The sequence below is a fragment of the Brachyhypopomus gauderio genome, chromosome 20, assembly GCF_052324685.1.
Source record: "Brachyhypopomus gauderio isolate BG-103 chromosome 20, BGAUD_0.2, whole genome shotgun sequence".
Lineage (NCBI taxonomy): Eukaryota > Metazoa > Chordata > Actinopteri > Gymnotiformes > Hypopomidae > Brachyhypopomus > Brachyhypopomus gauderio.
Genome location: NC_135230.1, coordinates 4,440,436 through 4,465,814, shown reverse-complemented (window position 1 = coordinate 4,465,814; position 25,379 = coordinate 4,440,436). Strand labels below are relative to the sequence as shown.

General features: G+C 40.2%; 1 protein-coding gene across 3 annotated transcripts; it reads right to left on the bottom strand.

Moving 5' to 3' along the window:
* Positions 1 to 6,382: 6,382 nt before the first annotated feature.
* Positions 6,383 to 23,566, bottom strand: LOC143484185 (uncharacterized). Of its 3 annotated transcripts, XR_013122567.1 has the most exons (5): positions 21,117 to 23,559; positions 20,272 to 20,420; positions 16,732 to 19,123; positions 11,112 to 11,265; positions 10,691 to 10,754 (listed from the first exon to the last, which is right to left on the bottom strand). XR_013122567.1 is itself a non-coding variant. In XM_076982804.1 (4 exons), exon 4 carries the CDS (start codon positions 9,866 to 9,868, stop codon positions 8,357 to 8,359), a length of 1,512 nt encoding a protein of 503 aa, XP_076838919.1. In that variant the 5' UTR covers positions 9,869 to 9,877; positions 10,692 to 10,754; positions 11,112 to 11,265; positions 16,732 to 16,867; the 3' UTR covers positions 6,383 to 8,356. The 3 variants fall into 3 exon arrangements, 2 of the variants coding, with proteins under 2 accessions (XP_076838919.1, XP_076838920.1); XM_076982804.1 differs by lacking the exons at positions 20,272 to 20,420; positions 21,117 to 23,559 and adding an exon at positions 6,383 to 9,877 and having other exon boundaries at positions 10,692 to 10,754; positions 16,732 to 16,867; XM_076982805.1 differs by lacking the exons at positions 10,691 to 10,754; positions 11,112 to 11,265 and adding an exon at positions 6,536 to 9,691 and having other exon boundaries at positions 17,588 to 19,123; positions 21,117 to 23,566.
* Between the last annotated feature and the right edge of the window lie 1,813 nt (positions 23,567 to 25,379).

Below are 25,379 nucleotides of genomic sequence, written 5' to 3'. Positions count from 1 at the left end.
CATAATGTGGTAAAAAACGCAATATTTCAAATCATTTCGAGTATATGTATAAATATTTAACTTAATTAAGTTTTACGTGCTCGGAAATATTGGTACAAGCGCTTGAATTCCACTGTAACGTCTACTCCGCCCCAACCTATGTGAGATCTTCGTGCTTCCCTTAGTTATGTTTTTTAGTTGAATCTCCGTAGCGTTCTCCTGTCACGCCCCTTGATCTCGCCACCCATTGTTAGTCTTGATCAGCTGTTTATGTTTAACTCCTTGATGTGTTTGGTTTATATTCCTGTGTGCCCAGTCTTTCCTTGTAAGTCAATTTCTGGTATTCATTGTTGCGAGAGTTGTATGTTCTGTTCCCCGTGTTTGTTATCGGATCTGCCCTTGGTGTTTAACTTTGATCATTGTATGTTCAGCGTTTGGTCCTTTCGATTAGATTTGTTTCGAGTTGTTTCGCAGATCATCCTATGTTTGGTTTTGTACTCTTTATTGAGTCAACGCGTTATTGTTTCCTGATGGTTCGTTAGTGAAGTTAGTTGATTTCACCAGGTCTGTTTTGCATTAGTCCGGTTTATTGTATTGTCCTTTTTGGATGCGTTTGTTTGTTTACTGTTTGTGTAATAACTCGTTCATATTTTTGTATTCCTTGTCGTGTCTGAGAGGTGTTGGGTAACTAGTCTGTCTACTATTGTTCACTCAAGGAGTTTTACCATTGCATTCGCAGTATTTCGTTGTCTGAAGCTCCGAGTGTTAATGTAAATGAAATGCCTCGCCATTCAAGAGCGATTCGAGCCGATCGGGTTAGGAGACGGGAGGAAACTCCTACTCCTACCAATAAATCTGACTCTCAGCAGCATCTGTGTCCTTCTCCTAGTTCTTGCATGTTACATCCACCTTATAAAGGTGTATGAACCCTGCAAACATGACTTTGTTCATTGGGCTGAGGCGCGGCACGCGCAAAGTTACAAAATTCGAGAGGTGCACGACCTCGCGTGCGCCGCGCTTTAGCGTGATGAACAAAGTCATGTTTGCAGGGTTCATACACCTTGTGGAATTCAAACACTTGTATGTCACTTTTAAGGTCCATTTCAATATTTCCCAGCACGAGCAAAGACACTTCGTCAGACGTTCAAAAGACATCCACTGAAAAGCCAGAATGAAAGTTTTTGCGACGTCTTTTTTAAACGTCTTTTGAACGTCTATTGCTGCCGTATTGCATCCAATAAAGGTCCTAGTCAGACGTTCAGATAGAAAACTCGTCATAGACATCCATGTTAAGTTAAGGTTAAGGTCCTAGTCACACTGTCAGATTTTGAACCAGTTTTGAACGTCCACCAGACATGCAAAATGGGTCTGGACTGACCGACGTGATACAGACATGATTTTAACGTCTTTCTGATATCGCATGTTTGTTGGGATAAGTTAAATATTTATACATATACTCGAAATTATTCGCTTTTTTATCACATTATTTAATGGTTGTTTATTTTCAAAATGCCCAATCTTAACGTCTTCATGTTCTCTCTTGTTTCGTCCTGGAATTACAAGAGGCTCGTATTTGTTAACGTCATATAAGTGAACTGATCAATCAGACAACTATTTGTTGTGAAATGAAGTTACACTTTCAAGCATTTTTAAACACAAAGCAACATTCATTTGTTTATAAAAAAAATAAAAAGGCTTTAAAACGGAAATTAGCACAGTATCTGACTTTGGTATCGAAAATGGTATCGAATTTCAATATTTTTTTAAGTATCGTATCGAAGTTGTAATTCTTAGTATCGTGACAAGCCTAGTACCTATCTCTGTGAAAAGTCCTTCTCCACTATGAACTTTAATAAGTCAAAGTTCCGGTCCAAACTTACTGATGAGCATCTTCAAGCCATACTGAAGGTCTCAGTTGCATCTTCCCTCAAGCCGGATGTGGCTCAGCTGTGTAAGATGAAGCGCTGCCAGGTCTCTGGTAGCATTTTTAGCCGACTGGTCACCTGATAAACTAGTGGCTCTAGCCCAAATCAATGATAGATAACGTGAGGACGACCACATACAAATAATTAAGGTAGAGTTTGCAAATCTATGTGTTAAGCTGAACGTACTGTTGTATAGGTTTTGTTAGGCAACATAAATTAATACATTCATTTGTGAAAGAAGAAACGGGAAGTTCCCCATGACCTGTGAAAAATGCCCATCTGCAATCATGTAATGAAAACATTCAGTAGCCTATAACTCCTTCTCCTACTTTTTGGTCTTTTTACTGTCTTAACTGTAGGCCTATATTGATTTAAATAGCAAAATATATGCAACAAGTCCTGCAGACAGTGGAGGGTAAACAGAAGTTAACTGAAGGACATGACTGTATATAGTTAATATTGGATATGAATTATATCAGCTGGCTTCGTGACTTTTTTCCATTGAAAACTCACATTTAGAGAATGTTACAAATAAAAGTCAAATTTCATTCAACATGTGCTTGTAGTTTTTTTTTTTTGCGCTAAAAAGTGCCCATCACCCCCCCCCCCCCCCCCCAGCCCCCCGAGCACTTGCCCCCCAAAATGTCTGTGCACGCTACTGCACGGCACCATATGAATCATCTGGATCTGTTGATTATTTGTTGAACAATTTCAACTCAAAAATTGTTAGTGTTATGGATGAAATTGCTCCACTCAAAGCTAAAACTATTTCAGGTAAACAGAGAGCACCATGGAGAAATGCTACTGCAGTTCAAACCCAAAAGAGAGAATGCAGGAAGGCAGAATGCAGATGGCATAAAACAACTTCGGATTCACAAAGAAACATACAAAGATATGTTGCATGCTTACAATATAATCATAGGTAAAGCAAGGCAAAACTTTTACTCCAACATTTTCAACAATAACATTAACAATAGCAAATTACTCTTCTCAGTGGTTGACAAATTAACTAATGTGCACACACAAATGGTCCCTGAACTAATATCAACACAACAATGTAATGAGTTTGCTTCTTTCTTTAATAACAAAATTCTCAAAATCAGACGAAGATATTAGTCTGTCTCTACCCACAAATTATGCTGTGATTTGTCCATCACCACATAAATTGATCATGGAAATTTAGTGCTGACAACAATGAACTCTTAAATGAGACAGTGAGGGACCTTAAGTCATCTACATGCAGCCTTGACCCTCTACCTACTAACTTTCTAAAGAATGTGTTTTAACCAATCACATTATTCGAGTTATATGAGGCAGCGAGATCACTTCAGAGGGGGAAATCGCTAGGCATAGATGGCATTCCGCCAGAGTTGTATCTAGCAGTCTAGAATATTGTAGGCCCATTGATACTGGATCTTTTCCCAGGGACCAGAAATTAGCTATTACTACATTACTTCTAAAAAATACAAAGACCCTCTGGATTGCTCTAGCTTCAGGCCTATCTCTCTAATTTGCGCTGATGTATAAATCTTTGCAAAAGCACTAGTCACAAGAATAGAACCCCTAGTAAATAAACTTGTTCATCATAACCAAACAGGTTTCATCAAAGGGAGGATGGCATCTGACAACCTAAGAAGGTTACTTCATATAATTGATCTAGCTGACTCCTCCCAGGAGTCCACTGCTGTGTTCTCACTAGATGCTTTCAAAGCGTTCGACCGTCTGCGTTGGGACAACCTATGGTTACTTCTGGAGCACTATGGTTTTGGAACAACATTCAGTGGGATGGTTAAAGTTCTCGATTGCTCTCCGAATGCCTCTGTGTTAACAGGTTATTGTAAATCCCAGCCTTTTGAACTTCAGCGAGGTACCAAGCAAGGGTGTCCGCTCTCCTCCCTATTGTTCACACTCTCTCTAGAACCCCTTGCACAGGCGGTCAGGCACAGCCAGTCTATCTCCCCAATTACACTGTTAAATACCTCTCACCACATCTCATTATTTGCTGATGACATCCTTCTTTATCTCTCAAATCTAAATAAAACAGTCCCCCATGTATTACAATTATTTGAGAAATTTCATGAGCTGTCTGGTTATAAAATTTACCGGGCAAAATGTTCTTTAATGCCAATTAGCCCTCCAAAAGACAAGTTATCTTTACTTTCATTTATTCCAGTTGTGACATCTTTTGTATACTTAGGCATCAAAATAAGTGGCTCTTTATCAAGCATCTTGCGAGACAACTACTCCGAGCTCACGCAAAAGATAACTGCAGATCTTCAAAGATGGAGCTCGCTAAAAATCTCTATGCAAGCAAGCGTCACTATCTTAAAAATGAATATTCTGCCACGCTTTAACTTCCTATTTTTTATGTTGCCCATGCAGCCACCTTCAAACCTCTCCAAACGCACACTCGCAATTTTCTAAGTTTATCTGGGCTGGCAAAAGGGCCAGGATTCGCCTCTCGACACTACAACGGCCTAAAGAAGCAGGTGGACTTGCTCTCCCCGATTTAAAACTCTACTTTCTCGCCTTTCAGATCCGATCCATACATATTTGGATGGATCCAGAATCACACATTCCATGGCATCCAATAGAAGCTAGGTTGACCTATCCTAACCAACTCAGAGATGTACCTTTCATACAGATAGGGCGAAAAAGTACACTGAGACTTGTAACTATTCTCACCTAGGTAATGGGTGTTGAACCAAACTGGGAGGAGATATGGAACAATTTACTACTAATGTCTAAGTGCCTGGCACACCAATTAATTCACTATAAGACAGTCCACAAGGCTTATACGACACCATACATACGTTTCAAAATGAATACCTCCCAAAGTCCACAATGCATGCTTTGCCAGAATGCCACAGGCATCTTCCTTCATATGTTTTGGGAATGTCCCATTGTGAGTACATTTAGGAAATGGATAACGAGATGTTATCCAAGTTTCTTGACCTTACTCTTGTTTTAGACCCCTGCTTTTGTTTACTGAATGATATTTCACTTGAGCTCTCTCTATGTGAAAAAACGTCCGGTGTTTGCTGGCTTCACAGCTGCCAAAAAGACAATTTTTCAGCTATGGTTCAAAACTGATATCAATATGAAATGTTACTGGATTAGATCTTTATTGGACATTGCATCACTAGAGGAGACCACAGCTCGACTGAACAATGCCAGTTCGTCTACAACAAATGCATGGAAGGGAATTTGCTCAAGATTCAAGGACATTCTAATCATCTAAAATATATTAACATGATGTCCCTGCTATGTTCCCTTTTCCCTTTTTATTTGATCTGCCTTTTTTGTTTTGTTTTTGTTCATTTTTGTGTACATTACTAAACTATATCCTGCTGGAGCATATTTTTCTGACAAGGTTAATAAAAAATTACAAAAAAAAAGAAAAAAAAAGAATGTGTTTCACTCAATAGCAGATGACATACTTCAGATAGTAAACACTTCACTCCTATCAGGTGTTTTTCCTAATGCACTGAAAACTGCACTGGTGAAGCCTCAGTTAAAAAAGATCAATTTGGAGGCAACTGTGCTGTGTCAGTAATTACAGACCCATCTCAAATCTACCATTTATTGGGAAAATAATTGAGAAAATAGTCTTCAAGCAACTCTCTGCTGTCTAGACCAATTTCAGTCAGGTTTTCAACCTGCTCACAGTACTGAAACTGTTCTAATTAAGGTAATTAACAACATTTGTCTGATTCAGGGAAGCTGTATGTTCTAGTACTGCTTGACCTTAGTGCAGCCTTTGATACTGTAGACCAGGGGTCACCAACCTTTTTGAAACTGGGAGCTACTTCTTGGAGACCAATTATTGCGGAGGGCTACCAGATGAATTATTTGCATCAATCTAACGAAAAGTTGTTGAGCGGGGAGGGGGGGTGTGTGCGTGTGTCAATTGCTAAGCGGGAAGACCGCTAGCAACCGCGGACAATCTATAATAGTAGCAAAAACATAAACGATGCAGCGCTTTGGTGCATGGCACTATAGTGAGCTATTTTTAAAACAAGCCCGCGGGCGACTCGTGACGTCCTCGCGGGCGACATGGTGCCCGCGGGCACCACGTTGGTGACCCCTGCTGTAGACCATAACATTCTTATAGATAGACCAGAGAAGTGGGTTGGTCTCTCAGGAACAGTACTAAAATGGTTCAGTTCTTATTTGCAAGGCAGGAATTATTTTGTTGAAATTGAAAATAAGACTTCTGAAAGAGTGCCAGTGACTTGTGGTGTTCCACAAGGTTTGATTCTTGGGCCACACCTATTTCATTTATACATGTTTCCACTTGGACAGATCATACTTGACTCTGGGCTGTCGTACCATAGCTACGCAGATGACACTCAGATCTACTTAACACTTTCATCACACAGCTACAATCCCTGTAACTCTCTCTGTAACGGCCTTGAACACATCACTAACTGGATGGGTCAAAACTTTCTACAATTGAACAAAGATAAAACAGAAATCATTATATTTGGCAATAGCAATGAAAGGCACAGACTAGCTGCCTACTTAAAACTCTAAAACTCTACACTCTAAAGAGCTAGCTCGTAACCTAGGTGTATTAATAGATTCTGATCTCAGTTTTAGCGGTCAGATGAAATCAGTAACTAAGTCAGCATATCATCTTAAGAATGATAAAAATATCTTAAGATCTTGAGAAATTCATTCATGCTTTTCTCTCGAAGATAAGATAAATCTTTATTGTCATTGCCACTTTTTCAAGAACAATGAAATTGCAGTGCCCTCAACTCAGAATTTTAAGAATAAGAATAAGTAAAAAACAAAAGGTTCTATATGCAATGGGGGTTTGTTTAATGAGGGGGGTATATGTGGGTACCATAAGCAGAGACATATGATCAGACTGGCCAATGTGTGCTAGAGGTTCAACTCTATAAGCCCGTGTGATGTTTGTGTACAGCTTGTCCAGTGTTTTTTCTCCACTGGTTGCACATTTGACATGCTGATGAAATTTGGGGAGAACTGCTTTCAGATCTGCATGATTAAAATCCCCAGAAATTGTGTGAGCTGACTCAGGATATCTGCTTTGTTTGCTGGTCATACATCACCATCATTCTTAAGTTCATACACTGGCTACCAGTACAATACAGGATAGACTTCAAGGTTTTACTATTGGTCTATAAATCACTTAATGGTGTAGGACATGCTGCAGAGCTATTAGCCAAGCAGAAATCTTAGGTCATTAGGATCTAATCAGTTAGTCCTGTCAAAGGTAAGAATTCAGCAAGGAGAGGCAGCATTTATCTATTATGCTGTTTCTAAATGGAACCAGCTGTCGGAAGATACTAGAAGTGCCCCAACGTTAGATGTTTTTAAATCCAAGGTAAAAACGTATTTATTTGAACTGGCTTTTGGTTAATCTAGGTACCGTAAACGTAGCCTATTTTAATTATTTTATTTATCTTTTACTTATTCTTATTTTCTGTTTCCAGTTTTATTGCTTTTTATTATTATCTTCTTTAATCTTTTTTATATTTTAATTATTTTCATTTGTATTTGATTTCCTTTAGAATCTTTTAAACTTTTATATATTATGGGCAACACCTTCCCAAGGTGTAAAGCATTTTGAATTGCCAGTGTGTATGAAAGGTGCTATATAAATAAACTTGCCTTGTCCATGACAAAAAAAATCCACCGACAGCGGACTATAAATCACCTATATTGAGATTCATTTGACACTTTTAACCTTTTGCTGTTTTAATGGCTCATCTTTACTGATTAGGGACAATCATGGATCACTAGCTAATGTCCAAAAGCTGTGTTTTATGTTGTGACGTGTTGCAGCCGGCATTAAGAAAGTAGGACGCAATATATTTTACTTTGGTCAAACCAAAGCCCACCACTGATCAACCATGAATAATAACAATATTGTTAATTATTGGAGAATGTTCAGCCTACTGAACTAAATTGTTTGATGAATGTGATTTTATGAATATAAATGTATGAATGTAAATAATTTTACTGTGAACGTGTCTGTTACAAATCAGTTCCATGAGATGGTTGATGTTGTAATGTACATGTATCACAGAGTATAATTGAATCACAGATGGTCAATTTACTGTTTATTGCTGCACTGCTTCTTTCTTCAAATGTTCTAATGTATTAAGTAGTTCCATGTTGACACCTGCATCTGCACTGGTCCGGCAGTCAAAAATGGAACCACAGATCATCATCAATGTTTTCAGTATTATACCAAAAAATATCTACATGAAAAAAAATTATAAAATGACAATATATAATGTATTATAATAATACAATATAATATAATTCCAATTAGTATCCATCACATATGAAGTCTATGTAATACATAATTGACAATTTCATGAATCAGAATCAGACAGTGTAGACACAAACCATGGCTAATTTTATATCAGTTACTTTGTTCATAGCTAGTGCTATGAGCAGTGATACAGATTCTCTCATGTGTGAATGTGCTGGTGACTTCGGAGATTACTCCGAGTACGAAAACTCTTCCCACACTTTGAACAGTGATAGGGCTTCTCTCCTGTGTGAATCCGCTGATGTTGGCGGAGATTACATCGATCAGAAAAAGTCATTGCACACTCTGAACAGTAATATGGCTTCTCTCCTGTGTGAATACGTTGATGCAGTCGGAGATGACTCTGACTCCTAAAACTCTTGCCACACTCTGAGCAGTGATACGGCTTCTCTCCTGTGTGAATTCGCTGGTGTTTTTGGAGATTACCCTGACTACTAAAATTTTTCCCACAATCTGAGCAGTGATATGGCTTCTCTCCTGTGTGAATACGTTGATGCACTTGGAGAGAACTCTGCAAACTAAAACTCTTGCCACACTCTGAGCACTGATAGGGCTTCTCTCCTGTGTGAATGCGCTGGTGTCGGTGGAGATTACTCTGACTACTAAAACTCTTCCCACACTCTGAGCATTGATACGGCTTCTCTCCTGTGTGAGTGTGCTGGTGTTTCTGGAGATCCCTCTGCTTAATAAAACTCTTCCCACACTCTGAGCAGTAATACGGCTTCTCTCCTGTGTGAATATGCTGGTGCATTTGAAGATAACTCTGAGAACTATAACTTTTCCCACAATCTGAGCAGTGATACGGGTTCACTCCTGTGTGAATGCCCTGGTGTACTTGGAAATAACTCTGAGAACTATAATTTCTCCCACACTCTGAGCAGTGATACGGCTTCTCTCCTGTGTGAATACGCTGGTGCTTTCGGAGATTACTCTGACACCTAAAACTCTTGCCACACTCTGAGCACTGATAGGGCTTCTCTCCTGTGTGAATGTGCCGGTGTATTTGGAGATAACTCTGAGAACGAAAACTCTTCCCACATTCTGAGCAGTGATACGGCTTAATTCCTGTGTGAATGCGCTGGTGCTTTTGTAAAGTACTCCGTCTACTAAAACTCTTACCACACTCTGAGCAGTGATATGGCTTCTCTCCTGTGTGAATACGCTGGTGTATTTTAAGATAACTCTGAGAACTATAGCTTTTCCCACAATCTGAGCAGTGATATGGGTTCACTCCTGTGTGTATGCGCTGGTGTATTTGGAGATAACTCTGACAACTATAACTTTTCCCACAATCTGAGCAGTGATATGGGTTCACTCCTGTGTGTATGCGCTGGTGTACTTGGAAATAACTCTGAGAACTATAATTTTTCCCACACTCTGAGCAGTGATACGGCTTCTCTGTGTGTATGCGCTGGTGTACTTGGAAATAACTCTGAGAACTATAATTTTTCCCACACTCTGAGCAGTGATACGGCTTAATTCCTGTGTGAATGCGCTGGTGCTTTTGTAAAGTACTCCGTCTACTATAACTCTTCCCACACTCTGAGCAAGCATACAACTTCTCTCCTGTACGAGTGTGCTGGTGTTTCTGGAGATCCCTCTGCTTAATCAAACTCTTCCCACAATCTGAGTGACGTCCCTCCTTTTCCATGTCTTTTTCCTTAAATAAAGACATTACAAAACAGGGTGAGATATAAATACACAGAACTACTGGAAACAATTAATATTAAAGGTTAAACAAATATTTATCAAACAAAAATGTGGCTTGTTTTACATATTAATTTTGTACATTTTCAATTGTGCTTATATATGCAAACTGATGATGAACACGGACAGCTTCTCTGGGTCAAATACCCCAAACTCACATCTTCCGCTTGGTATTTCATCAGTGAAGAATACAGAGTGAAATAAGGTGTGTCAGTGTGGGGTCAGGGTACATGCAGTAATACTGAAGTTCATTTCAATACCTTCTTAAAAACCTTCCTGAAATATTTTAAGCGATACTGTATAATAACATTTTTTCTGGCTAGAAACCTACAGTGTTATTCACAAGAGTTGTTGCACAGCGTAAAGGTTTAGAAATCATCTTCAGACATAGATCATAGCCGCCAACTTTCATTAGCAGCATTATAAATGTGTTCACCCCGTAATGTGTTAATTGTCACCAGCAGAACAGATTCACTAACATACAGGTTTCAGAAAAGAGTTTCAAAGTTGAATATGATGAGAGAGAGAAAGAAAATAAAAACATTCATGCTTTTTGCAGCCAGGTTGTTTAGGTAAATTCCTGATTGATTCCTAAATCAATTTATCAACTTTTAATACTTTTCAATAACCCGTAGAGACCCTGGGGGTCATATATCACATGATATATGTATATATGTCATGTCACATGATATATGAAACTTTTTAGTTTAAATACTAACATTCTTTTAAAGATTGAATTAGCGAAATAAAGTCAGTTTGGACTTTACCTTGTGCAGAGCACTTTTTTTCTCCTGAGGAAGTCGAATATGATGCCAAGATCTTTTGCGTATCTACGAATTAAAATGAATTAAATTAAGATAAAAAATGTAATTGCATGAATAGAAAAGGAAATACAAACATTTAAATATGGTATAACAGATGCATTCAAATTAAAGTAAGTTCACAAGAACTACTGTGCCAAGTGTGAATTACTATTAAAGTAATATTGAACATTTACATTCAACTGGTGGCCTGCTGCCCCCGACAACAGTACAGAAATGGTATTAAAATGTGTTCGTACCAATGTACCAGAGTCGTAGCACTTGTATGAAGCTGAGTGTTGAGCACATGCTGGTTGCCATCTCTCTATACACAACATCTTTCAAAGACACTTCTGAATATGTTAATAACATTACAAACAAACTTACCTCGTCTGGTCTGTCAGTTCTCTCTGGTAGGGCCCAAAGTGTGTAACAAACTGTCTGGCTGGATCTCTGACCCCCACAAGAACAAAGGTGTCTGGGATGATGAGAGCTGGACTGTGAACCTCACACTTATGAAGAAAGATCTGCACTTCTCAGACTGGAAGAACAACAGAAACAAGAACTGATGACCAGAGACGTCATTTTAAAATACAACAGGAATTTATGACTGCTAAACCTTTTACACTTGGAAACTACAATAAAAAACTACAATGTTTATACTGTTATAAAAAATATTATACTGTAAATGTGACTGTACAAAATGTTTATACTGTAAATGTGACATTAAATTACTTTTGCTAAAATATACATTACTATGAAGAGAACAACTATGTTCCAAGAATTTGGACAAAAATGTGCATTTTATCCAAATAGTTTTAGGGCAGAACATTGTAGAGGAGAATGAGCTGGATATTTCTGCTTTGTTTCAACTTTAACAAGGAACACAGTTACACCCAGGGGCGGACTGGGGAGAAAAAGTGGTCCAGTCTCATATAGTGGGCCAGTCTGTGGGCAGTCATGGCCTGGTGGTTAGGGAACTGGTCTTGTGACCGAAGGGTTTATACTTTCGCGAGCAGTGTTGGGAACGTTACTTTAAAAAAGTAATTAGTTATAGTTACTCACTACTTGTTCAAAAAAGTAACTGAGTTAGTAACTGAATTACTCTATAATAAAAGTAACTCGTTACCAGGGAAAGTAACTATTTGCGTTACAGTTAAAAAAAAGGTTATATGCCAATTAATTAAGTTTTTTTTAAAAAGCAGTTTTCACAGTCAGTTGAAATGAGTAGATCAGAAAATTGTTTAACTTTTGATATTTATTGCACATCCACAGACCAGTGCAGGATAAAATCCTTTAAAATCCCAAAGCTTTGAAAAAAAAAGCTAAAGTAAACAGTTACACTATATAAAGTGCATTTACATCTATGAAATTAAATTAAATTCTCTCAACCTGAGACAACTGGTTTGTTTACAACAGAAGTAAACTTAACAATACAACCTCTATTCTTAATTAAATAAATCAAATACCCAGTCTGGTAGACATTCAGGAACTTCAAGTATTTTCTTAAATAATGTTTATATCGTCTTGAAAGTTCTAGTTTTCTTCGGCTTGCACCTGACGCCATTTCGGCCTCTTCTCCATTTGTGTCGTGTCACTCGTGTGCTTCGGCGCGCGTAAAAACACTGGCTCTGATTGGCTACCATAACACTGCCTTAGCCAATCGCTTACTGACTTGTTAAGTTAAACACGTGTTACACCGAGAACTGTGATCTATCGAGATCTGTTACTCCTCACTAGCCTGAGCAGCGGTCCGCTCGCATTAGTAAATCAATATATAGTAACGCACCGCATTTAATGACCAGTAACGTCAACGGCGTTGTAACGACAGGAAAAGTAACTAATTATATTATCCCGTTACTGACAAAATGACGACGTTACCTAACGCCGTTATTTTTAACGGCGTTATTCGCAACACTGTTCGCGAGTGACCGTATCGCTCGACTCCGCCCACCTCGCGCGAACCTCTGCGAATGGTGGAAGCGTTCATACTTTCCGTGTCACATTCTTTGCAGTGTTGTCCGTAATGATATGTGTAAGTATAAAGAAACACCCCTCAAAAACAGGGGAATAAACATTGACCTGACGAATTTTAATGTTGCTTTGTGTTCCAGGTTTGAAAAGTGCTGGAATTTAGGCTAAAGTACTTGAAAATGCTTGAAATTGTAACTTCAACAAATCACAACAAATATGAACAGTTCTCTTGCATTACGTTAACAAATACGAGCCTCTTGTAATTCCAGGACGAAACATGAGAGAACGTGAAGACATTAAGATTGGGGGTTTTGAAAATAAACAACCATTAAATTATGTGATAAAAAGCAAATTATTTCTAATCATTTCGAGTATATGTATAAATATTTAACTTAATTAAGTTTAACGTGCTGGGAAATATTGAACTGGACCTTTAAAGTGACGTACAAGTGCTTGAATTCCACCTTGTAAAGGTGGATGAACCCTGCAAACACAGCGCTGAAGAGCGGAACGCGACCTCGACACGCCACAGCGGAGCCCCCGCGATTGCTACCTGTATTTTCTAGATTATACACTGCTACTTATTCCCTCACGCTTCGAACCATGTAGCTTATAATGAGGTGTGGCTTTTCTGTAGATGTTTCTTCACCCTTCAGGGGTGGAGCAGAAAGTTAATCAGGTGGTAGGACAAACTTGTAAATCAAAGAATAACGTGCTCAATTTCATTTAGCACATGCAAGCAGCAGGCGGATTTTTTTTTTCCAAACGAACGTGTTGTGCCGAAGTCCGACTTCCCTCGTTCGCACACGCGTAAAGACGCTATAGATGATATTCGGGAGATACAGTGATTATAACTTGGTTCATTGAGCACTCTAGTTTTGTCCTAACTAGACATAATACTGCTGTAATACTGCGAAGTCATGTGGTCAGAGGTGAACTTCGGTATAGCCAGTGTGTATTTTATTTAATATAATTAACACCCTTGAGTCAGTGTGGCTTTGGACATAGATAATACCGTGCCGTTTGCTGTGATGGATAATTAAAGTCTAGCTCTTATCAGTCCCACCAGGATTTCGCGGGCCTTTTTTGTGATTGTTGCGGGCTAAAATGTTTGATGTTGCGGGTGTTTTTCAAAAAAATTGCGATGGAAGTTGCGGTGTGTTTTTGCTTTTTTGTGAGTACATTACAATAGGGAGTAAATGTTGTATGGTTTCCTCTATTTAGTAGTACATTTTAATTATCTATTTACCCAATTTTTATTCAGGGTTGCCAACTTTTCAAGATCGCTTGAAGTGAGATTTGAACCTGGAGGGGGTGGCGAACATTAATTGTTGACGGGGGGGGGGTTAGCGAACGTAAGTTGTTACCAGGCGGCCTGTAAAATGGACACAAATTAAGTATTATATCGAGATCGATCGCCAGTGGTTGGCGCCAGAGCAAACTAGTAACTCATAGATATGGATCAGAGATAAATAAACTTTATCTCAGTTTAAAGTTTAAACTTATAAACTTTATCTCAGACCCTCGCCACTTGCGTGCGCTGCAGTGACTTCGCGGGCTACAGTTGCATTGTGGGGAATGTAGTGTTTGTGCGTGCAAAACACCATCGGGCGGCTGTGGCCTGCGGGCCGGTTCTAATAGTAATTAAATATCATCCAGAGGGCCATAGATAATCAATTCGCAGGTCGGATCTGGACAGTTTATCCCCGCTTTCATGTAGTGTACTGGGATACTGCTTTTCCCGATCTTTTTGCCGTTATTTTCGTCGCTCATGCTGCTTTCAGTCTGCTCCTCTTGAACGTATATACGGAAGTAAGGCGGGAGTTTGTCGACGTCACATCAATACGACATCAGTGATTGGTCAAATTTGCGGGAAAGTTGCGGTGATTGGCTGAAGTTGCAACACCGCCCTGAATTCGCGGGGTTTGCTTGAAGTTGCGTTGAAGTTGCAAATCGCAACATCGCGACTTTCTGGAGGGTCTGTCTTATTTATGCATAAAAACGTAAATCGACAATATAATCTGTAGCGTCTTTATACGGATTAAAGAGGTGAGTCGGAATTCACCACAACACCGGCTGAAAGCTAAAACTGTCGTACATGAAATGCTACAGGCACCAGAAATGGATCTTTTTTTTTCTTTGGCAAAAGTTCCTTTGGGGCATCATATTTTACTTCAATGTTTGGTAGAATTTGTGGTTCAGAACGTCCCTCGTTTTCAGCAAGCTAGATTTGCGCTTTGTTGTGCGTGTGCTTAGCGGCGCAGCAATAAAGAGCGTCCCTTGAGAAACAATTAATCACCGTGCTGCGTTCCGGACACGTGAAGGCTATTTAAACCGGTGTTGCCGGTATATGAAAAATTCTTATGATAACAAAAATAAACACCGGTTTTCGGTGCGAACCGATATACCACCCAGCACTAACTTGACCCTGACAAAATACAGGGGAAAAACAACTGGAAAGCTACACTGAATCTGAACATGGAAAGCTGAAACCTACATTGTTCACTCAGTGAGTAACCTCTGCAGCCTTTCTTTTTTTTTCTCTCTCAGCTTTTCAGCACCACCTTTACGTTTCATAGTTTATTTAGACCAGGGGAGGCCAACTCGTCAGAGACCAAGAGCTAATTTTTTTTACTGTGTTACAGCAAAGAGCCACATCATACACATGGACATGCTTGAACATCACCCATCCTTTCCTCTCTCTCTCACTGAGGTGCCCTTGAGCAAGGCACATAACCCCAACTGCTCCCCGGGTGCTGGGCTAGGGCTGCCTACTCTGTTAAAAACGACCTCTGTTCATCTTCATATTTTTGATTAGATGTGCCTTTTTCCCTGCCATTTTGAGAGCACACACAAATTGTTTATTGAAATGATCTTGTTCTGACTAGGAAGCGGTGTTTTCATCTCACGCACAATACCAGGGGTGAACTCAAGCTAAGCGAACAGCACGTTAAAAGTATTAGCGGCTCGCTAGACAAACCGCGCAGCTCGAAGATATATCAGTGTGTCGCCCTCAGAGCTGATGAGGTAACCGGGCCACGACACACACCGTTAGTGCAGGTGAGAGCGGACCGGCTGGGGAGCCGCATGAAACCAGGCGAAGAGCCGCATCTTTACGGCAATGCGGACCTATTTTTTTACGTTTCAGTAGTATGAACCGTGTCGCGGAGGGATCACATGATGAGTTAGACCCTCAGCAGTGTCAGTGTGCAACTGGCGTCTCTCTCTTGACTTGTCACTCGTGGGATACAAACAGGGAGATATAATTAATGTGACATTAGTATGGACAAGGCTTTTCCAGTTCGTGACTACTTGTATTAATAAGTAACACAGCTGCTGTATGTTTTCGTAGTCCGGCCCGGATTTTCTGGGACAAGTTGTTTTTTTTTTTAATCTCCGCTGCAGACCGTCAGCCCGCATCAGCTGGCCCAGTCCGCAGCCGCAGTCCAACTCGTTCATGTGTTTACAGGATCAGTCCGCGGCCGGGCTGAGCAGGTTAGTCTGACTGGAGCGGGGGAGGAAATAACACCGTTAAACAGCAGCGTGACTTCGGACTACGTGCTGCAGTGGCACCACCACGGGCTGAGTTAAACCACCGGGGGCCGGCGGCCCACTAACCCATCGGTCCACCGGGGAAATCCCCGGTAGCAATGTATGCCAGTCTGCCCCGGTTACACCCTCAAACCACCACCAGATTTACATCAACAAACTGAGGCACTTTTTACATTCAATATGTGACTAATCCGCTGAGGAAACCGAGTAGTAATTTACTGATTATCAGAGAATGATCGGTAACCAGGAGAATTATTCACCGATACGCATATACAACGTACACTTCCTCCTCACACGTTCACGAACATCTAATGCAATTCTCTTACATGTAAACACAGCACAAAGCAGGCTAGGCTACATGTGCACATCTGCATTTTACTACAAGCCAGTAAAGGACGAACAATCTCAACATCGACATCTCTCACATCAAATACAACCACAACAATGTCCGCTCCAGTACTACAGTCAACGCTGAACTTACTTTGATCGTACGGACGCACACAAACCGGGTGTGAATGCTGCAACATGGAGACCTCTTCCTCTGTCCAGTAGTGTTGTGTCGTTCACGAACGATTCGAGTGAACGTACTGAATCGAATCACTTCCTCAGCTGATTCGTTACTTTTTCAGTTCAGTAGTTGAGCTCAGCAGCGACCGTGCAGGCCGGCAGGGGAACTGCAGTGTGGTCTGTGAATCACCGAATCACCCGCGAATCTGGTGGCGGAGACTCTCATTGGGAGGGAACTGTGCTTGATCAGCGATTCGTTCACTGAACCGAGGGCTCCCGTTTACTCACGGATTCGTTCAGTGAACTGAGGGCTCTCATTCACTGTGGTTGAAATTCTGTAACCCTTAAATGGTAAGCGCAATAAAAGTCAGAAGCCGTTTGGTAAGGTAATAAAGTAAAATGAATTTATTAAGCAAGTATGGAATAATCTAGAGGTTTCATTTACATACTCAAGAGCGCCTGCAAACCAGTGTTAATTTTGACAGCAATTTTCTATTTAGTTTTAGTCTTAGTCTTTTGACTAAAATGTCATTTAGTTTTTAGTTTTAATAATATAATAATTTTAGTTTCCATAATTTATTTGACTAAAATTTAAATGGTGTAATAGTCATTATATACACTTGCACAAAATTAAACATTTATTAACCAGTTTACAGAATATTATTGTTTGTATGTGCAATATATACAAAAACAGATTTCCAAACAACTTTATTGACCGCACCAGTACTACAGTCACCGCTGAACTTACTTTGATCGTATGGACCAGAGACTGGTCTCTGGTATTGACGCACACAAACTAGGTGTGAATGCTACAACATGGCGACCTCTACCTCTGTTTTCTCTCCTGTGTGAATGCGCTGGTGCCGGTGGAGATTAGTCTGTTGAATAAAAGTCTTCCCACACTCTGAGCAGTGATACGGCTTCTCTCCTGTGTGAATGCGCTGGTGTGTTCGGAGATTACTCTGACTCCTAAAACTCTTGCCACACTCTGAGCAGTAATAGGGCTTCTCTCCTGTGTGAATGCGCTGGTGTATTTGGAGATAACTCGGACAACTATAACTTTTCCCACAATCTGAGCAGTGATATGGGTTCACTCCAGAGTGAATGCGCTGGTGAACTTGGAAATAACTCTGATTACTAAAACTCTTCCCACAATCTGAGCAGTGATACGGCTTCTCTCCTGTGTGAATGCGCTGGTGTATTTGGAGATAACTCTGAGAACTATAATTTTTCCCACACTCTGAGCAGCGATACGGCTTCATTCCTGTGTGAATGCGCTGGTGCTTTTGGAGATTACCCCAACAACTAAAACTCTTCCCACACTCTGAGCAGTGATACGGCTTCTCTCCTGTGTGAATGCGCTGGTGCATTCGGAGATTACTCTGACGACTAAAACTCTTCCCACAATCTAAGCAGTGATACAGCTTAATTCCTGTGTGAATGCGCTGGTGTATTTGGAGACAACTCTGAGAACTATAATTTTTCCCACACTCTGAGCAGTGATACGGCTTCATTCCTGTGTGAATGCGCTGGTGAACTTTTAAAGTACTACGTCTATTAAAACTCTTCCCACACTCTGAGCATTGATACGGCTTCTCTCCTGTGTGAATGCGCTGGTGATCTTTTAAAGGACTCCATGTGCTAAAATTCTTCCCACACTCTGAGCAGCGATACGGCTTCTCTCCTGTGTGAATACGCTGGTGCATTCGGAGATCACTCTGACTCCTAAAACTCTTGCCACACTCTGAGCAGTGATGGGGCTTCTCTCCTGTGTGAATGCGCTGGTGATCTTTTAAAGTACTCCTGTGAGTAAAAATCTTCCCACACTCTGAGCATTGATACGGCTTCTCTCCTGTGTGAATGCGCTGGTGTTTTCGGAGTTTACTCTGACTACTAAAACTCTTGCCACACTCTGAGCAGTGATGGGGCTTCTCTCCTGTGTGAATGCGCTGGTGATCTTTTAAAGTACTCCTGTGAGTAAAAATCTTCCCACACTCTGAGCATTGATATGGCTTCTCTCCTGTGTGAATGCGCTGGTGTACTTGGAGTTTATTTTGACTACTAAAACTCTTGCCACACTCTGAGCAATGATACGGCTTCTCTCCTGTGTGAATGCGCTGGTGTACTTGGAGATAACCCTGAGAACTATAATTTTTCCCACACTCTGAGCAGTGATACGGCTTAATTCCTGCGTGAATAAGCTGGTGCCTTTGTAAAGTACTCCGTCTACTAAAACTCTTCCCACACTCTGAACAGCCATATGGCTTCTCTCCTGTGTGATTGTGCTGGTGTTTCTGGAGATCCCTCTGCTTAATAAAACTCTCTCCACAATCTGAGTGATGTCCCTCCTTTTCCATGTCTTTTTCCTTAAATAAAGACATTACAAAACAGGGTGAGATACAAATACACAGAACTACTGGAAACAATATTAATATTAAGGTTAAACAAATATTTAACAAACAAAAATGTGGCTTGTTTTACATATTAATTTTGTACATTTTCAATTGTGCTTATATATGCAAACTGATGATGAACACGAACAGCTTCTCTGGGTCAAATGCCCCAAACTCACATCTTCCGCTTGGTATTTCACCAGTGAAGAAAACTGAGTGAAATCAGGTGTGTCAGTGTGGGGCCAGGGTACATGCAGAAATACTGAAGTTCATTTCAATACCTTTTTTAAAACCTTCCTGAAATATTTTGAGATACTGTAAAATAATTTTTTTTTTCTGGCTAGAAACCTACAGTGTTATTCACAAGAGTTGTTGCACAGCGTAAAGATTTTGAAATCATCTTCAGACATAGATCATAGCCACCAACTTTCATAAGCAGCATTATAAATGTGTTCATCCCGCAATGTGTTAATTGTCACCATCAGAACAGATTCACTAACATACAGGTTTCAGAAAAGAGTTAAAAAGTTGAATAAGAAGAGAAAGAAAGAAAATAAAAACATTCATGCTTTTTGCAGCCAGGTTGTTTAGGTAAACTCCTGATTGATTCCTAAATCAATTTATCAACTTTTTAAGAACCCGCAGAGACCCTGGGGGTCATATATCACATGATATATATATATATATATGTCATGTCACATGATGTATGAAATTTTTTAGTTTAAATACTAACATTATTTTAAAGATTGAATCAGCGAAATAAAGTCAGTTTGGACTTTTACTTGTGCAGAGCACTTTTTTGCAGAGCACTTTTTTTTTGCGCTCATTTAAATATGGTGTAACAGATGCATTCAAATTAAAGTTCACAAGAACTACTGTGCCGAGTGTGAATTACTATTAAAGTAAGATTAAGATTAAACATTTACATTCAACTGGTGGTCTGTTGCCCCTGACAACATTACAGAAATTGTATTAAAATGTGTTAGTACCAATGTACCAGAGTTGTAGCACTTGTATGAAGCTGAGTGTTGAGCACATGCTGGTTGCCATCTCTCTCTATACAACATCTTTCAAAGACACTTTTGAATGTGTTAATGGATAACATTACAAAACAAACCTACCTCGTCTGGTCTGTTCTCTCAGGTAGGACCCAAAGTGTGTAACAACTGTCCAGCTGGATCTCTGACCCCCACAGGAACAAAGGAGTCTGGGATGATGAGAGCTGGACTGTGAACCTCACACTTATGAAGAAAGATCTGCACTCCTCAGACTGGAAGAACAACAGAAACAAGAACTTCATTTTAAAATACAACAGGAATTTATGACTGCTAAACCTTTTACACTAGGAAACTACAATACAAAATATGTTTAAACTGTTATAAAAAATATATATTATACTGTAAATGTGACTATACAAAAAAAAATACTGTAAATGTGACGTTAAATTACTTTTGCAAAAATATACATCACTATAAAGAGAACAACAACGTTCCAAGAATTTGGACAAAAATGTGCGTTTTATCCAAATAGATTTATTGCAGAACATTGTAGAGGAGAACGAGATGGATATTTCTGCTTTGTTCCACCTTTAACGAGGAACACAGTTACACCCTCAAACCACCACCAGATTTACATCAACAAACTGAGGCACTTTTTACATTCAATATGTGACTAATCCGCTGAGGAAACCGAGTAGTAAATTACTGATTATCAGAGAATGATCGGTAACCAGGAGAATTATTCACCGATACGCATATACAACGTACACTTCCTCCTCACACGTTCACGAACATCTAATGCAATTCTCTTACATGTAAACACAGCACAAAGCAGGCTAGGCTACATGTGCACATTTGCATTTTACTACAAGCCAGTAAAGGACGAACAATCTCAACATCGACATCTCTCACATCAAATACAACCACAACAATGTCCGCTCCAGTACTACAGTCAACGCTGAACTTACTTTGATCGTACGGACGCACACAAACCGGGTGTGAATGCTGCAACATGGAGACCTCTTCCTCTGTCCAGGGGAGCTGTGTTCCAAAGACCCGGATGACGCTGATGGTGGGCGGGGCTTCCGTAGGAGCATGCGCGGTGGCGTCATCGCGTCTTCAAACTGCGGCGCCACTTTTGCGGCGTCCGTTTTGGTGCCTCACACATGCTACCTCGGTTAGCATTAGCTTAGACAGTATGCAATCTTATGTAGCTAGTAGTTTACACTACATTTATACATTAATGATGTGCGGATGAAACCCCATTGAGCTTCTTCCTGATTGTGCCGACAAAGATTCGATGCATTTGAGCATTGAATCCGACATCTTAGAAAAGTGCCATCTACTGGCCAGAAAAATGATTGCAGCCTACAGATCCAACTGTGAAGCGCGCTGATGCTGTGTGATCTTATACTTCAACTCGTGCCGTTCTGATCCGCTGAAAATCATATTATTTCAGTGCTGCAATAAATAGTGGAATGTTGCCATTATTGATTGTATATAAACATGTATAGATAAACAGGGGGGGGGGTATTTCAGAAAGCAGGTCTAACTCAGGGTATGTTAACTGAGTTCACTAAAACCTGGAGTTTTCTGTTCCAGAAAGCGGCCTTTACTGCCGTTTCGTTTGTGGTTGTGAACACATTCTGTTGCGTACTTCCGTGTTTGGTCGCAAAATGCCGACGTATATTGTACTCTTTGACAACCGCCACCGCTTCATACCCGTTTTTCTCCTTGAAGCGCAAACATCGCTTTCACATCTTTCTTGAAACACCCTTCTATCTGCATCAATGTTTCTCTTCCTGGACATTTTGGGATCATTATTTGTATTTCTCATTTACACTTATTGGGAAAATCGCATCGATATGGAAACACTGCAGTGTCGAGATGCCGTCACTTCGCGGGTAAAATAATTGTGGGAAATGTAGTTTTTGCTCACTTTTACTTATATTATTTTGGACAATTTGGCTTTTTAAGCTCTCGCGGGCTACATTTGGCCCGCGAGCCTTGAGTTTGACGCACCTGTGCTCTAGTGAGTAAAATTTTAATCAGCTGACTGCCTTTCACGCACGCACCATGACAACCGTCACGGGACCACGTCCGGACGTTCTCAAACGTTCTCTAAAGGTAACAAAAATAACATTAATTCAACGACTATACGGGGACGTCACCGATCGTCCTGTGAATGTGTCTTTAGGAACGTTCCACCAGGACTTCGAGAGGACCTGCTGGGAACGTCCGTTATGGCCTAGGAACGTCCTATCGCGAACGTTATAAAAACCTCTAATAAGAACGTCCGCGTTCGCTGTTTGTTGGGTAACCTACTTGCTGGCAGGTTTACTTAAAGCTAAACCCGAGTTACTTAAACCTAAACCCGAGTTACAAACACGTCATCATGACGTGTCCTTTCCTCGAGGATCCTGTGGATACTGAAGCTCAATTTATTCGCCGAGTTCTTCATCGGGAACGCATTATAAAACCCCGAATAGACATACTATCATTTCCGGATGATTTTCTTTATGACCGTTATCGTTTTTCAGCACAATCCATTACTTACTTTAATTACATTATTAAGCGTCACATTTAAAATATTACACATCGCGAATCAGCCCTCGGTTACAGTGCCCAGTTTTGTGGAGTTTCCTGGGCGTAAGCCAGTTATGGACATCAAAGAGGAATTCCACAACATCGCATGTTTGTCTTTAATTAACACGAACATTAAATTAAGCAAAGGAGAAGCAATTTATATAACGACCTTCATTCCATTCAATTGTTAACTTTTTCCTATAATCTTTGGCTGCATTGATGGAATCCACATACCTATTACAGCACCATCAGAACATGAAGGCGATTATATAAACAGAAAATCTAACCTTCTTAACATTCAATGAATAATGTTATCTTTAACAAGATATTATCAACAAAAAATAATGTAGCTATTGTAACTGACTGATTTCCCTGTCAAGATCATATGTGATGCTTCCCACCTCATCACAAATGTTGAAGCCAGATGTCCAGGATCCGTCCATGATTCCACACTGTACAACAAATTTGAACAGGGTAGGCCTGCAGTAGTTTTGCTAGTTGTTCACATGCAGTGTAAAAGTTAAATCATTGCAATCCCTTGAGCGATTTTAGGACAATATGACGGCCTCCTTTTTGGAGACAGAGGGTATCGCTGCCTGCCCTACCTCATGACGCGCTATTCAGACCTTGCATCTGGACCACAGTCCCGCTATACAACTAGGCCCACAGCAAAACTAGGGGAAGAATAGAAATAACCCTAGGAATCCTCAAAGCGAGATACCAGTGCCTGAAGGGGCTCAGAGTTACCCATAGGAGGGCGTGCAACATAATAATGGCATGTGTGGTACTACCAGTGTTGCGAATAACGCCGTTAAAAATAACGGCGTTAGGTAACGTCGTCATTTTGTCAGTAACGGGATAATATAATTAGTTACTTTTCCTGTCGTTACAACGCCATTTACGTTACTGGTCATTAAAAGCGGTGCGTTACTATATATTGATATACTAATCCGAGCGGACCGCTGCCCAGGCTAGTGAGGAGTAACAGATCCCGATAGGTCACAGTTCTCGGTGTAACACCTGTTTAACTTAACAAGTCAGTAAGCGATTGGCTAAGGCAGCGTTATGATAGCCAATCAGAGCCAGTGTTTTTACACGCGTGCAGAAGCACGCGAGTGACACGACACAAACGGAGAAGAGGCCGAAATGGCGTCAGGTGCAAGCCGAAGAAAACTAGAACTTTCAAGGCGATATAAACATTATTTAAGAAAATACTTGAAGTTCCTGAATGTCTACCAGACTGGGTATTTGATTTATTTAATTAAGAATAGAGGTTTTATTGTTAAGTTTACTTCTGTTGTAAACAAACCAGTTGTCTCAGGTTGAGAGAATTTAATTTAATTTCATAGATGTAAATGCACTTTATATAGTGTAACTGTTTACTTTTGCTTTTTTTCCCCAAAGATTTGGGATTTTAAAGGATTTTATCCTGCACTGGTCTGTGGATATAAAATAAATATCAAAAGTTAAACAATTTTCTGATCTACTCATTTCAACTGACTGTGAAAACTGCTTAAAAAAAACTTAATTAATTGGCATATACCCTTTTTTAAACTGTAACGCAAATAGTTACTTTTCCTGGTAACGAGTTACTTTTATTATAGAGTAATTCAGTTACTAACTCAGTTACTTTTTTGAACAAGTAGTGAGTAACTATAACTAATTACTTTTTTAAAGTAACGTTCCCAACACTGGGTACTACACAACATTGCAACCATCCAGGGAGAGTGACAGCCTACCATCTTGGACATGTCCACAGACAAGGAAGTTTACATGCATGTGGGTGACAACAGAGATGGGAGAGTTGTCAGAGACTCCATCTGAAATCACTGCTTTTCTCATTATATCATGTACCCCCCCCCCCCCCCCCCCTTCCACCCACCCATCCACTCTGTAACCTTTTAATATACATTAACAATATACAAAGTCAAATTCACCATTATGTTTAATTATTTCCTGTCAGTGGGGAACTGTCAGGGCCCTCTACGCCCTCTCAGAGGGCCTAAAATATTCTTAAAATATAAATATATATAATTTATAAAAACATTTTTTTATCTACTTACAGTTTGACAATCGACATCTAAACAATTACAGAAATATAAGCAAATAAATTATTTAGATTAGATTAGATTAGATGATTAGATGATACTTTATTAATCCCCGAGGGGAAATTCACTTGTCCAGCAACACACATCAATTACAAAAAAACACACACACAAAAAACACACATATGCCACACAACACCATCCCACCACCCAATGTCCATGGTCTCTCTGGTTAGGTCGTTAATGCGTGGTGTTGTACACCCAAATAGCCGTAGGGACAAAAGATTTCTTGAATCTTTCCGTTCTACACCGCAATGAGAGGAGCCTGTTACTACGGTTGCTCCTCTGTGCTGCCATAGTCTCGTGCAGCGGGTGTCTGCTGTTGTCAAGGATGGACTGCCCCAGACGTCTTACCCTCTCCTCCGCAAGCTCCTTCACCTGTTCCGCTCTCCCACCCGTCACATTTACCTGTGTCTATTCAATCTGTGTTTGAAGGTGAGGGGTTAAGTGGAAGCCTGTGAGCCTGTGTCTCCCCCTATCAGGACTGTGATGCCCGCTGTTCGTTTACAGAGGGCCAGGCAGTTATAATTCAGCGCAATA

What these genes read in the sequence shown, in the direction of transcription:
- LOC143484185 (XM_076982805.1), bottom strand. Translation starts at nt 19,114, where the DNA reads ATGGAAAAGGAGGGACATCACTCAGATTGTGGAGAGAGTTTTATTAAG. An exon ending in ACACAGGAGAGAAAACAGAG is followed by an intron (nt 9,692 to 17,587) that starts GTAGAGGTCGCC and finishes ACAGGAATTAAG; the next exon opens with CCGTATCACTGCTCAGAGTG.